At 32.4% G+C, this 16,337-nt stretch overlaps 1 protein-coding gene across 1 annotated transcript; it reads right to left on the minus strand.

The window, feature by feature from the left end:
* Nucleotides 1-14,132: 14,132 nt before the first annotated feature.
* On the minus strand, nucleotides 14,133-15,672 carry LOC107907890 (stemmadenine O-acetyltransferase). The gene has a single exon (XM_016835199.2). It carries the CDS (start codon nucleotides 15,619-15,621, stop codon nucleotides 14,362-14,364), a length of 1,260 nt encoding a protein of 419 aa, XP_016690688.2. The 5' UTR covers nucleotides 15,622-15,672; the 3' UTR covers nucleotides 14,133-14,361.
* Between the last annotated feature and the right edge of the window lie 665 nt (nucleotides 15,673-16,337).

The following is a 16,337-nucleotide window of genomic DNA, read 5'->3' on the forward strand; positions in this document are numbered from 1 at the left end:
GAAAAATGACTGAGACTTATAGAGACTGGCATGAAAAGTTACTAATTGCTCTTCATGCTTATCGAACATCGGTCAAGACTTCTACCGAGGCAACTCCTTTCTCCTTGGTTTATAGAATGAAAGTAGTTTTACCCATCGAAGTTGAGATTTCTTCCCTTCGAGTCTTGTCAGAGTTGAAGTTGGATGAATCAGAATAGGTCCAATCTCGATATGATCAGTTAAATTTGATTGAAGAGAAGAGGTTGAAAGCTATCCATCATGGTCAAATGTACCAAAAACGAGTCATACGAGCTTACAACAAAAAGGTTTGCCCCAGAAAATTCCATGAGGGGGACTTGGTATTGAAGAAGATCATTCCCATACAAAAAGAGTTCAGAAGAAAATAGATGCCAAATTGGGAAGGATCTTATGTGGTAAAGAATACCTTTTCTAGAGGAGCATTGATATTGACCGAGATGGATGGCAAGAACCTACTTAATCAAGTGAATTCAGACTCAGTCAAGAAGTACTTCACCTAAAAAAGGGAGAAGCCAAGGTGAAAACTCGTAAAAGAGCGCATTGAGACCAAAGGGGTTTTGAATTGAAAACCCGTGAAAGGGTAATTCAAATTTTGATCAGGAATGAGGCATGCAGTAGTCTTGCTTTCTCCGAATTAACAAGAAGAAGAGATGCTACATCTTGGGGCATCAAGAAAGTACTCTAGATTCCCTAAACACATGTTAAACCCAAAATGGTCCTCAAGAAATACGGGCAAAGAAGCTCATGCTACGATATTTGGCGCACCTATTTCTTCTTACTCATTTTGCATTTCAGCAATGCTTACTTTCTTTGATTAATTTATTCTTCTCAAATTCTGTTCCTGATAAATTTCAGTTTTGTCCATCATTATGATCTTTTTCAAGAATTTTGCGTTGAAATAACGATTAATAGGCTAATAATACTTTCGTAAAAGGGTTTTGCATATTGCTCTGAAAAGTTTCCTAAACAGTACAAGAACCTGAAATAGGACCATTGGCCAGGACTAACCAAATTTAAGAGTTGGAAACATGTGGGGAAGAATAGCCCAAATTGTGATTATTTTTTTCGGTTTCTTTTCAAAGATACTAGTTGAGCAAGAAGGCAGCGTAATACGTCAGTGATAAAGCCTTAATGAACAACGAGCAATGTCAACCCAAGCATTAAAAGGGGATCATCCTCGAAAAATGACATTCTGCATTCATCATGCATACACATCTAGTTAGGAGCATTTGATCCATTTTGATCATAACATCCTAATCGCTTAGTATAAATATAAGCTAATAAAAAAATCAAATGCCATGTTCCCCAGAAAATGGTGTAATAGATTAATGAAACAACAAATCTCATACCCTTGAAGTTGCAGTGAGATGGACTGAAGTCATTATGGCGAATCTTATCTTCCTGAAGTTGCAGTAGAGCAGGTTGAAGTTACAAGTCTTATCTCCCTAAAGTTGCAGTGGAACAGATTAAAGTAACAATTTACAAATCTTATCTTTCTGAAGTTGTAATGGGGTAGATTGAAATTATAGATCTTATCTCCCTGAAGTTACAGTGGATTAGATCAGAGATAGCAAATCTTATCTCTCTGAAGTTGCAGTAGAGCAGATTAAAGCTATAAACCTTATCTCCTTGAAGTTGTAGTGAAGTAGGTTAAAAATAAACAAATCTTATCTCCCTGAAATTGTAGTGGAGTAGATTGAAGACAAGCTACAAATCTTATCTCTTTGAAGTTGCAGTGAAGCATATTAAAGCCACAAATCTTATCTCCCTGAAGTTGCAGTGGAGCAGATTAAAGCCATAAATTTTATCTCCTTGAAGTTGCAGTGGAGCAGATTGAATATAGTGAATCTTATCTCTCTGAAATTGTAGTAGAGTAGATTGAAGCTATAAATTTTATCTCCCTGAAGTTGCAGTGAAGCATATTGAAGATAATGAATCTTATCTCCCTGAAGTTGCAGTGGAGCAGATTGAAGATACCAATCTTATTTCTCTGAAGTTGCAGTGGAACATATTAAAGCTACAAGTTACAAACATTATCTCCCTGAAGTTGCAGTGGAGTAGATTAAATATACGAATTTTATTTCCCTGAAGTTGTAGTGAAACAGATTAAGGTACAAGTTACAAATCTTATCTCCCTAAAGTTACAATGGAGCAGATTGAAGATGCGAATCTTATTTCCCTGAAGTTGCAGTGGAACGGATCTTATCTCCTTAAAGTTGTAGTGGAGCAGATTGAAGCAACAAACCCTATACCTCTAAAGTTGCAGTGGAGTGGATTGAAGCAACAAATCTTATACCTCAAAAGTTGCAGTGGGTTAGAATGATATTACTTGAAAAAGTGAAAAACCAAAAAGGTCGAGATTTGGCGAGACCGGACAAAATTGGTCCTTCTTAAAAGTCTTTGTTTCATTCTCGTTACACGACAACGAGCAAAGAGGGGTAGTTGTAAGGACCCAATATTGCCCGGGCCCTAAACAACAACCAAATAATAATAATAACAACAGTGCAAAGTCTATCAGGCCCAATTTTACAATTACAAAGCCTAAATTAAACAAAAAAACCCTAGTGGCCCAACAAGCTTAAAACCTAAACAATTTTCAGCAAAAAAAAAAGAGAGGGATTAGAAACCCTAGCTGCCGCTCCCCACTTCCCCCCATGTCAGCGCCGCACCAACTCCTCTGCCACCATCACCAACTACTACCTGCAAAGAAAAAATGGAAAAGACTGGAACAGTAGAAGTAGACGCAAGAAAAGTGACAAAATAAAAAATATATGTATTTTAAACAAGTGTAAAATGGCTATAAAAGCCAGAGAATAGATTGTATTGGAGTTTTTTTTTGGAAATAGAAATAAAAAAACAATCAAAAAAATCAAAGGTGATCTTTTATTTATTTTTCCTTTTTTTTTTAAATCTGTTATTACCTATATATAAAAAAATAAAATAAAAACTTACTTGGCGTTCGGTATTTTACCATAAAAAACTGAAGCGTCCTTCGTATTTTTTGCGGCCATCGAAAAGTCTCCGGTGAGCACTGACCCCAGATCTGGATTCTAGGAGCTGAAAGACCAAAAATGAGGTGTTTAGGTTTTCCAGCCACTATGGACGACAGAGCAGTCGTCAGTGACCGATGGCCGTCGCGGCAGTGACTTGCTAGAGCCAAGGCCAGTCGAAGAAGGCCTTGAGAGAAAAGAACGTTTGTTAAATCATAGGCTGAAATGAATTTTTTGAAAAAAAATTTGACTTAAATAGGCTCGCTAAACGACGCCGTTTTTGGATGGTCTGAAATGCCCCAAAACGAGTCGTCTTGGAGACCGACCCGACCCTGGCAAGGATCCACGTGTTTTTTAGTGGGGGATTCTAATTGCCGCTTTGGTCCTTCCATTTTTTAACTGTTTTTCAATCCAATTCTATTTCATTTTTTTTCTTTTTTTAAATTTTACCATTTAATTTTGGTTTTGTTTCATTTTCGTCCCTTATGGAATGATGCGGTTTAGGACATAGAATATTTTCCCCTTTGGTCCCTATCTTTTTTCGTGTGTTACATTTTAGTCTGTTATTTTATTTTTATCCTGATTTCTCCCCTAAAATTTTACTTAAGTTTCAATTTAATCCTTCTTATATTTATGCACTTATTTTATTATAATTTAGACTTTTAATTTCATTTCAATGTCAATGTAATCCTTATTTATTTAATTTCGACCCTGTCTAGGTTATTTATTTTTATGTATTACTTTTTATTTCATTTTATTTATTTTATTTATTTATTTACTAATTATTTCCTTTTTATTTAAAAATGGTTTGTTTTTGTATTTATTGTGCATTTTTATTTTTATTTATTTTTATCTCTTTTTCATTTGCCTTTATTATCATTATTATTTATTTATTATGTTCTTATATATTTTCAAAAATTAGATTGTTTACGTTTTACTTGCACATTTATTATTCGTGTTATTGTTATTATTATACGTTCATATTTTATTATGCGTATTATTATCATGCTATTATTACTACAAATTGGTATCGCACTTCCATTTACTAGCATAACATCTTTATTTTCCGTATACCACTATTTTTTTGTATATATACTTCCATTTAATTTTATCATGGTTGCAATCATATCACGAACCGTGTTCAAATACATTTACTCATTTCTGTACTATACCCGAATAAATTAAATACACGTTATTTCAAACGTTATGTTTGTTTTGGTACGATGCATAAAAAAGGTAAAATTTTTAAATCGTGGCAATGTTCATTATTTTCGGAATTAGAAAAGTCGTGTTCCTAACTTACAGAATATGACTTCTTTCTAAAATCGAGATAATCGAATATCTACTTTTAAATAAAAAAATGAGATTTAAGTGATGATCAAATGGCATTTATTCTCGTTTTCGAGGATTTAAAGTGTTGTGTCCTAACTTACGGGACATGATCCTTTCTTCTTGATTAACTTGAAAGAAGCCCCTTTTCGTGAAAACTAATTTAGTTAAGTAATGTCTTAATAAGGGATTGTATTTTAAAATTCTCTTCAAATTTTCAATTTTTGACACTAAAGACGTCAAGTAATCAATTAGGTACCAATTTTGGGCGTAACGAGTGTGCTAATCCTTCCTTGTGCGTAACTGACTCCCGAACCCATTTTCTGGATTTTTGTAGACCGAAAAACATTGTTTTAATAAATCAAACCTTTTATTAAAACGATTGAATTACGAGGTGATCCGATCACACCTCATAAAAAGATTAGTGGCGACTCCCATTTTTCATTTTTTAAATAAAAAGTCAATTTCAAAAAAAGAGTTTCAACATATGTTTTATCAGAAAAGTCTAATAGTGTTAGTGTTTTGACCAATAGTACTCTTTCTTTCTATTGTCTCTCACCGATATAATTTGAGGGTAAACTACATCGGTAATCACCTATCTAATGGTAATTTTTTTTAGTCACTCAACTATTCAATTTTTTCATTTTTTGTCACTAGTCGTTAAATCATTAATAGAAAAATAACTTGGTAGCTTTTAAAATTAGCACAATAGCAATTTTAACCTTCAACATTTATACATTGTATCAGTTTTGTCTAGATCTCCAAAAAATTAACCTTCAACATTTACACATTGTGTTATTTAGTCTTTTTTTTTGTACTCTTACTTTTATTTGTAGCATTGAGAGTTAATTTTAAAAGAATGATTGATTTTTGGGTGTTTTCATTTTTTGTATGTTACTGATCAAATTTAGTTGATAGATTTGATTTTTGTAGCTTTTTAGATGAAATGTAAATATTGAGTGTTAAATTTTTTAGAATCAATACTAAATTGATGCAATACATAAATGTTGAGGGTTAAAGTTGCTATTATGCCAATTTTAAAAGTTGTGATGTCATTTTCCCTTTTATCATTTAACAGCCAGTAACCAAAAAATAAAAAATTGAATAATTAAATTACCATTTTGTAATATTCATAATTAAGTGATTACAAGTATAATTTATTTATAATTTTATCATCTCGCGATAAATAAAATTTCTTAAAATTTCTTTCCATCATAAAAGTGTCCTGATTTATTTAGATTGGTCCTCATTTCCATCAAATATTTTAGTCCAACTTTTGTAATAATATTACGATGAGATAACGTACCATTCAAAGATTGTACTACATCATTATTTGATTTCTGTTTTAAAATATATTAAAGTACAAAAAATATAGAATCTAAATAAAATTTTAAATATATATAATTTGATCAAAACCTGCATTAATTATCAAAATTGCCTTTAATGTTGTGCTATAAGATAGGGATTATTGTTTTTTGACCGAGAAATTTTTACAATGAATTTAGTTTTGTTGTTTTATTTGATTTTGAAAAACAAAAACGTTCTTCAAATAGTGGCTGCTTACTAACGTGGAAAGAATTTGGTGGGGATTAGCCATAGTTTGACGTGTGGGGTTTGTCAGCATATCATCGAAGATTTGTTGCATGCTATTCGGGACTATCCTTCAACAAGAGAAATCTGAAACATTTTAATTCATACTGACTGACTTATTAGCTTTTATTCTGGTAATCTAGAGGATTGGATCATTTAAAACTTACAGAATGAATATGATCTTGGCTTTGGGGAGGTTGATTGGCAATGTTTATTTGAGATCCTCATCTGGTGTATATGGAAAAATCGTAACTTATTTATTTTTCAAGGTGCGTCTTGGAGCAGTAATGACACTATTAAGGCCTCATATAGCTGGGCCAAACACTTTATGATGTCTGGTAGGAGGCATACAAGTTCGTTCTGGAGTCCTTGTGTAACAGCCCCAAATTCTCGAGTCAAGTTTTGACCTGGGTTGGCGATGGATAAATTTATTTTGGGATTGAGTTTTGTTGGAATTAATTTGGGTGAATTTTGGACCTTTTTATAAGAAATAAATGATGTTGGGTAGCTTGTGTGAAGTAGAGGGAAGATGGATGACTAATATGGTGATTTTACCATTTTTGAATAAAAGTTTTCTCCCAATTAATGGGAAAAGATGGTTTGGTAGATTGAAGTATGGGATAAAGTAGATTTGTCCTTGTTTTTCTCTATATTATTGTAAGGCCCAATTTTGGCCCGGGCCCGCATAAATAAAAATAAATTCCAAATATAAATTCAAAGTCCAATTAGTATAGTCCAGACTACAAAATTTGGCCCAGATCACTAACCCAATACACCATAGCAACCCAAATTACAAAATCTAGCCCAATAACCAATTACTGGCCCAACGATGCAAAATCAGAAGTTGAAACCCTAGGGCAAACCCCAGCGCCGCAAACAGGCACTGCCCTCGCACGAACCACGCCTTCGAGCCGCTCCTCGCACGCGCCTCTGCTCTCACGTGCCCCTCTGTACCCTCCATATCTGCCACACGTCCCCTCCATGTCACAGCTGGCCTCCATACGTCGTACCTGCGCAGCAAACAAACAAGCGCACACACGAAAGGAGCAGCAAAAAAATGACAGAAAAGGGACAACAAAGGGGATTTTTGGGGATTTCTTTTAGTGTTCTTTTGATTTATTTTTTCTTTCTGTATTTTGGCTATAAAAAGCCAATACAAACACTGTAAAGAGGGACATATTCGAATATAATAAAGAACGAAATACCGAAAGGTGATTTTCTGGGTTTATTTTCTTCTTCATTTTGCTGGTTATTAGTTTCATTACTTTTCTTCCCTTTTCTGATTTTTGTGTTCATTAATCGATAGTTAAGAGAGAAACTAAAAAGAAAAGAAAAAATCATACCGGCGGTGGGATTTCGGCCTTCTCCGTTGTCATCAGAGAGTAGGTTGAAATTAGAGGCTGTTCGCATGCCTGAGAAGCGCAAAACGGCGCAGAGTCTTTTAAGTTTATGCTTTGATTTAATTTAAACGGTAGTTTAGGGTTTTTTTAGTTTTAAACGCAGGACTTAAAACAACACCATTCAGAGCCAATGTAATGGCATTGAAACGGTGCCGTTTTGAAGACCCGATCCGAACGGTGACCCGATCCGGGAAGGATCCGCGCACTATGGATCGTTTGGTTTATTTACTTAATGAGTCCTTCTGTGTTTAATGAAATTATGATTTGACTTCTGTTTTTTATTTGTAATTTATACCTCGTATTTAATTTTGTATTCACTTGGATCCAAATATAAACGGCGTCGTTTGAGGCGGGGACCGGTGGTCTCAAAACGGCGTCGTATGACGCTAGCACCCTCGCGGTGACCCGACCCGGGGAGGGATCTGCGCAGTTTTGTTTAAGGGTCTATTTATGCAACAGGTCCTCCTTTGCTTTATATTGTTTCAATCCGATTTCTTTTATTTTTTTTTAAAAATTATACCACATCTTTTATTCTGATTTCATTTTGGTCCAAGATCAAACGATGGCGTTTTGTCCTCTGGATTTGAACTTTTGAAGTTGCGTGTTTAATTGTTCTTTTGGTCCTTAGTTTTGGATTGATTGTAAATTTAGTCCTTTGAATGCTGCGGTCTTAATTTAATCGTTTTTTTATTATTCTTTTTTAGTATTTCATTTAATTTGTAAATGTTTATTGTTTTTACGATATCAAAACCTCTTATTATTATTATTTTTGAATTTTAAATTGAGTTTCAATTCAAATTTAGTTTTAATAGTATAATTGCAAATTGGATTAATATCTATTTTAAATTTATTTATAGTATATTTTAGCATTCGTTTGGCATTGTTTTTAAGTGTTAACATAATTCTAAGATGTGATATATTTGTTCTAAATTATTATTTTAGTTTATCACACGTTTTTTAAAAGAAATCTAATATACTATTATTTTAAAATTTATCTTGTATTATGTATTGTTATGTATTCATTATTATTTAGATTAATCATTTTCTATGTAAATTCGTTATGTCACGTACATTCTTTAATATTTTCATTCCATAATATGTTCTTCTTTAATTTCACTCATTATATTTTTATATAAAAATATTTTTTAGCATGATATTATCGTATACATGTATATAATTTTTTTTTAAATATCTTCATCTCTATATTTTATATATTTCAACTTCTACATATTATATTACTTGTCATTATTTATATTGAATTTTCATCTTATGCGTACTACTTGTAAATTAATAAATGTATGTTAGTTGTTACGAATTCATTTCAAAATATTGTTCTATAATGTTATTATCATTTTATGTCAAGTTTATTTTAAGTTCATGTGTAATGTGAATAAAATCATTATTGTTACTTTATTTGTATTTATTTACTGCATATTTGGTCACTTCTTAGTCTAAGTTTGAATTATCATTTATCTTTTACATTACATATTTCTTTTAAAAATTTTACTTTCATCATCCTATTTCATATTAAAAAAGGCCTAGCGTTTATAATTCTTGAGAGAATTGTGCCCTAACTTACTGGGTTCCAATTTTTCTCGATGAACTTAGGTAGCCATATGCTTATTTTATTAAAATCATACAATTTTAAAACTAAGCATTTAGGATTTCAAAATGCCGGATCCTAACTTATTGGATGTGACATTCTGTTATCCTAATTTTAAAATAAAGACAATGTTTGGCGTTTAAGAACCTCGAGAAAACGAAACCTAACTTACTGGATTCTGATTTCTCATTTGACTTAAATGACCGAACAATCTCCTCAAGATGCATGAATTTTGAAATTTAAAAATTAAAAAGACATACCTAATTTTGACAATTGAGTTGTCGCACCCTAACTCATTGAGTGTGACAATTTATTTCTTCAAAGGAAGTACGTGTTATCATTCAAATTGGTTTATTCAAATTTAAACTTCATAGGATCGTATTTTAGAATCTTTTCAAAGTTTTGACACTAAGACATTAAACAATCAATTCGGTACCAATTTTGGGCGTCACGAGGGTGCTAACCCTTCCTCGTGCGTAACCGACTCCCAAACCTATTTTCTCGAAATTCGTAGACCAAAAAGTCATTTTAATGGTGAACCGGTCACACCTTAATAAAAGATCGGTGGCGACTCCCATTTTATTTTCAAAAGTCGATCCCCATTTTTCAAAATTTAAAATTGTTTTCGACAATTATAATCACCCTATTGTTTTTTTTCCTTTTACATTTCTTCATTTTCTTCTTCTTCTTTTCTCCATCTATTTTTCCTTAGCAAGTCATGTAGAGGCAGAGAGATTTGAATGAGTTTTCACCATTTTTTTTCATCCTCTAAATCTCAAAGAAGGTAAGGGTCTTAATCTAGTTTTTTTTTTAAGTTCCATGGAAGAAAAAAAAAAATCTATGTTCATCAAGGATGAAGGTGGAGTTTTTGGGTGTTTTGGAAGGGTTTGAGTTTGAGGAAGTCTCTACCAATTCTCATATTTATTTATTTATCTATTTAAAGTATGCACTTTTACATCCTATCAACTCTTATTTTTTTGTGGGAAATCTTGTGTGTTACATGGTTATTAGTTAAAGAGGGTGGTGAATCTTCTAAAGCTAAGGGTAAAGGCAAAGTGGTGGAGAGCTAGGCAAGAAACTTTGTTGGTGTTGTTCCATCAAGGTGGTACCCTCTAACTCTCCTATCCTTCTTGATAAATCATAAATATGATACTTATGTGATAATGCATACATGTTATATGTCTTTGGGTGGAAATCATATTTGGATGATTTAAAATGAAGCTAAAAACTTAATTGTGAAATATGCCAGAAACAAATTATTACATGAGCAGTAAGTTTAAAAATTCACCATAAATTTTGTAAAAATAATTAAAAAGTGATCTATACAACATTGTAACCGTGAGTTAGTCTAGTTTTGTTTAAAACAAACAAAGATTGATTTCAGTTTGTATTTTAGAATATATGAATTTTTGAGTGTTGAAAGGTCATAAAAATCTAGTAGCATAATTTTTATAAAACAGATTTAGCAGTGAATTTGAAAAATCACCAAAAATTTCACAAGATAAAATATGAAGTGAGCCTTATATCTCTATAACTATACAGAAGTCTAGTTTCGTTTAAAACAAACGGTGCTCAATTTAGAATTTTATATTAAGAGTTATTAATTTTTGAATGAGAAAAAGTCAGAATGTCAAGGTAGCAGGCAGTCACATCTCATTAGTTAATATTTTAGCTGTAATGATAAGCAAGTTGAAACGAGTATGAGACTTGAATGTCATGGTTGTATTTTTGTGATTATATGTTTGATGCTTTGTTTGCGCTTAGCCTTTGGGCTCTAACCTAACTAGCAACCATGATTGGCACTCGAGATAACCCTACGGACACTCGAGATTATTTGACTAATGGCCATGAGTGGCGCGGGACTATATAGATACCTGATTATTTGAACAGTATGTGCAATCTAACAAGTTTGACAAGTTTGATATGCAAGCGATTTGGTTATGTAGATTTAATGACTCATGATTTAATTATTCGATACTCATGTCATGTTTATATGTATACATTTGATTTGCATGCTTATACTTATGAATTGTTTGAAGTATGGTAGATTTGTTGTGTACCACTGAGCTTGTAAAGCTCAGCCTTCGAATTGTCTTAATGTTTAGATTTGTAGACTTTTGTTTGTGTCTGAGGAACATTATCGACGAGAGACTCCTAGCATCACGTATTCAGAGTACAATACCTTATCTATTAGTGGGCATTGTATTCTGTAACTCATTTATCATTTTTGTTATTTTGACTATTTTGATATACGATGATATTGGAGCTCCACATATTTTGTGTAACTACTTTTATTACTATTTTCAGTATAATTATGTATGGTATTTTCTCTTATATAAAATGTATTTCAATGTTTTAAAATTATTTGAAAATTTTGGTAGGTTACTCTTGTGACTTGATGTAGCACCTCAGTATTCGAGTACTCTGTATTCGGGATCAGGGTGTTACACCTTGTTCGTGCTCAAACTTGTCTGGGAATAGAGTTTACTTGAATACTGATGGTTCTGTTAGACCTGAGGATGGCTTTGCTACAACAGGGGGAATTGTGCGTGACCGAAATGGGTAGTGGATCTTGGGTTTCAATAGATTCTTGGGGAGCTGCTCAATGTTCGAGGCTGAATTGTGGGGAATCTTAAATGGCTTAGGCATTGTGATGGCTTAGGCATTGTGATTGATCGAGGATACAACAATGTGCAGATTCAAACTGATAGTCTTGAAGTGGCTAATGCCATACAGGAGAGTCCTACAGGTGGATCCAATTGGCTTTGATTAAGAGAATTCTTTAATTGTTTTCACGGATCCAACATTGGAGTATGTGCCATATCCCTAGAGAAGAGAACCAGGAAACTAACAGGCTGGCCAAATTGGCTCACATGAATAGTCAAGGGTTGCAAGTTTTCGAAACATCCCTGCTAAGGGGTTTGAATTATGTAATGTAGTATTTTTTCTTCTTCTTCTTTATCACCAAAAAGAAAAAAAACAAAAAAGGAAAGAAATAAAAGAAGTTAAAAAACTCAAAAAATGGAGGAAAAATGTAAAAAAAAAAAATAGAGAGAAAGATCTGGGTGTGATGATGGGAAGAAATTGGGTAAAAGTATTAGGAAAGCCCTTGTATTTAGGTGTAGATTACATTTCAGCCTCTCTACTAAAAAAATCAATAAAATAGTCCTTATATATATTATGAAATGTGCAAATTAACCTCTGCGTTAATTTTTATCTGTTAAATGATGATGTGGAATGTTAATTGAAGGGTTAATCTATAATTTGACCTTTGAACTATAGTTAAAATATTCAATTTTATCCTTTTTACAACATTTTCGAAACCATAAAAATATTTTTTAAATTCATTATTATGTAAGAAAAATTCACACACAATTAGAACAACAAGAACTCAAAAATCTCGTTTCTTTAAAATTGCTGCTGACTCCTCCCATTGCATAAATCGGACCAAAATAATTTTTATAGTTTTAGTTCTCACAAGTAGGTGGAGTTGGGATCCATTGGCAGGCTTTAAGCACATCATAGAGCATTAGATGCAATGTAATGTTTTATCATGTCATGTTTCATAGTTCAATAAGCTTTTAATGGCTGATTTTGTCAATGCCAAAAGCTTATTCCTTTTCCATAGATTTTTAACTTCATAACATCCTTATTTAACAATTTTTTTTGGTAACCTATTAAAATAGTCAATTTTATTTACGTCAAGTTACATTTTAGTCACTTATATTTGAAATGTTACGTTTTGTCACTTTTGTTATCGCGTTATAATATTTTAGTTATTGAGTCATTAATTACCGTTAACAATGTAACGGTAAACTGACGTGACACGTTAAATCATCATTTCAAACAAAAATTTCAGGTTAATTTATACAATCAATCCTTATATTTTTTTTAGCAATTTAATTTTTTCCTTTTATGTTCTTTTAACTTTCCTTTTTTTTTCTTTATTTTCCATTTTCTTCTGTTTCTCCCTCTGTTTTCCTCCCTTCTCCATTTCTTTTAACTTAGTTTCTCTATGCTTTTCATTTGTTAAAACTAGTCCCTATACTTTTTTTTTGAACAATTTAATTTTTCTTATGAGGTGAGCTTGTGGGCCAATTTTATTTTTTCCATTCTGATGCCAGTAGACTATCAGGCGGCAATGACCTGACGACCTGCCACTAATGTGACCTGTCAATTACGGGTCTAAGTTTCAATACCCAAAATCTAACTTTATTTTTTTAATATATTGTTTAAAATATTAATATTAATATGATTTTATTTTCATTATTATAAAAAGAGGTTGATTTGGTCCCCAAATCCCCACAGATTCATTTATTAGACGAAAAAACAAATACAACCCACCTACAGGTTTTTTAGTAGTATAATTAGTTATATTTTAGTAGTAGTAGTTTATTTGGTGTTTTAAAGTTTTTTTTTAGTATTAAGGTTAATATCAAGGCATGGTATTTTTGTTAAGTTTATTTAGTATTAAAGTTGGTACTAATTATTTTGCATCTTTGGTTTTTTTATATTACAAACACTTAGGTGCTCTCACCCTCCCTCTCTCCACAGGCGAAGGTCCCTCTAATAGTATAATTATTAGTAGTTTAGAATTGTGTTAAACTTTTTTTTTTGTAATAATATGTTAATTTTGAAAATAATTAGAATTGTGTTAGTTTAGATATTTGTATTTTTTTTTTGAAAAATTAGAATTGTGTATGCCAATTTTGTAGTTTATGTATGTTTATTTTATTTTGTAGTGTATGTTTATTAAGATAGGTTTGGTAGTGCATGTTTATTTTAGTAAAATTGTTAGAATTGTGTATTAAGATAGATTTGTGTTGAAAGTAATATTAAGATTAATTTGGTGAGTGTATGTTTTTTTTTAAATTTTAATAATAATTTATCTATTTTAAATTATAAAAGTAAACATTATATGTTTGTTTGAGTAATTAAAATTTTTTTATTACATCAATAATTAAAATTTTAATTGTGTGTGCATATATCGAAATAAATTTTTTAATTACAGCAGACAGTCACACAATAAAAACGATCCATTTGCCGATAAAAAAATGTTGCACGTAATTTTCATAGTAGTTCCACATAATAGGAATCTGATCCTATAAATTTATTATATAATATATGTGTGCGTGTTTGTAAGTGGGAAGAACATTATCCACTGCAAGTGCTTTATCTTAACAGGTGAAAAGACTCCAGCAGTTCAAAATCTAATCTCTAGTACAAAATCAAGATCAATCACACATAACTAGAGGTTATTGGGCATACAAAAGAGGCCTTATCTCCATAGACTAAATTAATTTTAAAGTGTATAATAACTATTATATCATCAAATACAAATATTTCACAACAGGTGTAGGACCAGATAATCTTTATTCCTTAACCAAATTATATGGAAAGCAACCTAAAACTCTGACAACTGTAGTAGCTATCATTCCCAAACAACAGTGCTTTTGAATGTTGCAAGCAATTCTTCATCACTTCCAAATTTAGCCACGTCTTCCTCCTTTAGATTAATCCAAGCTTCTATGCCATCACCAGTTGCAGTATCCATGAAGACAACCAGATTCTTGGCGCTCAAGCTTGCAGAACCGATCCATACTGGTTTTCCCCAACCAAAATCAGCTTCGTATAGTGGAAACCTGCATAAACTAGTGAAAACTAAAGGGATCGTCTCTCCCTTTTCATCCCCTTGGTTGGTTGACTCGAATATATCCTCACCAGCCTGAAGTTTCCTCACGTATTCTTTGTCGATTTTTCTAATGGAGTCCCTTATTTGGCTAACAAGTTTAGACCCATCGTCTTTTCCATTGTCCAGGGAAGGAACTGTTACGGCAAGTCGAAAAATGTTCCCAAAAGACTGAGCTGACAGCGGGGGCTCAAATTTTGTACGTATATTAACTGTATGAAAAATCACGTAGAATCCATTAGGGCTTGGTTTTTCCTTAGTGGAAGCAATGAAGCGGCTCCATATGAAAGCAGACAAGGCCTCAATACGTGAAGGGCGGATTTCATGATCGACAGCGTATTTCGCTCTGATTTCCTCTATTTTAGAAGCACTAAACACCAACCTCTTCGTCGCTATATTCTTTTCACTTTTTTCCATTACTGGTTCAGGCACTGATACGTTCCGCGGGGGAAAAAGCTTGGCCGATACCAACTCAGGCAAGACCACGTTCTTCGTATCCCCACGAGCAATGGCTGCCCACGTATTCAAAAACGTAAAAAAGGATAAAGCATCGCCGATTTTATGTGAAACACACACACCAATCCCGATTCCACCACAAAGGAAAGTGTTGAATTGGATCCCCATGGGCAACTCCGCAGCATCATCGAGAGGAAAAGGGTACAATTTGTTGAGTTGTTGAGGGAGTGGATCGTGTAAAAAATCTGAAAGCCGGCACTTGACTTGGGCTTCTTTAAAGGGAATCCCCTCGTCATTGCAGTCGACAATGGAGTTGTTTTTGATGCGTCCCGCTAGGGGATAGAAGTGGGTTAGGGCCTGGGATACCGACAGCTTAAAGTTGTAGGTTTGGGCATTGGTTGTGGCGGGGTAGAACAAGACCAGATGGTTATAAACTGGTGGTATTTGTTGATCAAGTGAGGAGAGTTGGTAATGGCGAAATTGTTGAGGAGTCGGAGAAGATGGCTTGATTATCTCTTCCAATATTACTTCAACCTCAGGCTTCATGTTTTAGGCTGTTTTTGATCGTGAATGGTACATGTTGCCTACTGCTCACTACTACACTTATATAGACATGATAACATGATATTGTTAAAAATAAAAATAAAGCAACCTTTACTCTTCAACTTAATAATTTTTTCAATTTAGTTTCTAAATTTTTTTAAATCTCTATTAATTTTAAAGTTTACCAACTTTTCTAATAATCTTGAAATTTAAAATTTTTTCTTAATTATGATCTATGATACTTTAATATTATGTCACATCATCACGTAAAAATATAATTGTCAAGTTTAGAGACTAATATGAAAAAAAAATTAAGAACCAAATTGAAAAAAATTATCATAAACAGAATATTCACTTATTCCTAAAAAGTTATTAATTTTCTAGATTTTTAATTTTTTTTTCCGTTTTATTTGGTCATTGTTGAATTAACAATTTAAACCAATTGAACTTTTAAGCTTGTATATTACCATAAATAATCTTTGAAATAAACATCCATACGTGTTGGATGTGGATGGATATATAATAAATTTTTTATGTTAATTTTCAGAATAAAAGAAATATTAAAATATTTAAACAATATCTTACACGAATGCGTAACCCTAAAACAAAATGTTCGTGTAATATAATAATATTACATGTCATTAACTTTGAACCCTGCTAAGACTCCAAGGTAGACTCTTACAACAATTCTGTGAAACAAGTTATAGGGAATTTACTGT

The sequence above is a fragment of the Gossypium hirsutum genome, chromosome D02, assembly GCF_007990345.1.
Source record: "Gossypium hirsutum isolate 1008001.06 chromosome D02, Gossypium_hirsutum_v2.1, whole genome shotgun sequence".
NCBI lineage: Eukaryota > Viridiplantae > Streptophyta > Magnoliopsida > Malvales > Malvaceae > Gossypium > Gossypium hirsutum.

Bases quoted from the DNA above. Each gene is read 5' to 3' on its own strand.
- LOC107907890 (XM_016835199.2), bottom strand. From the start codon at position 15,621: ATGAAGCCTGAGGTTGAAGTAATATTGGAAGAGATAATCAAGCCATCT.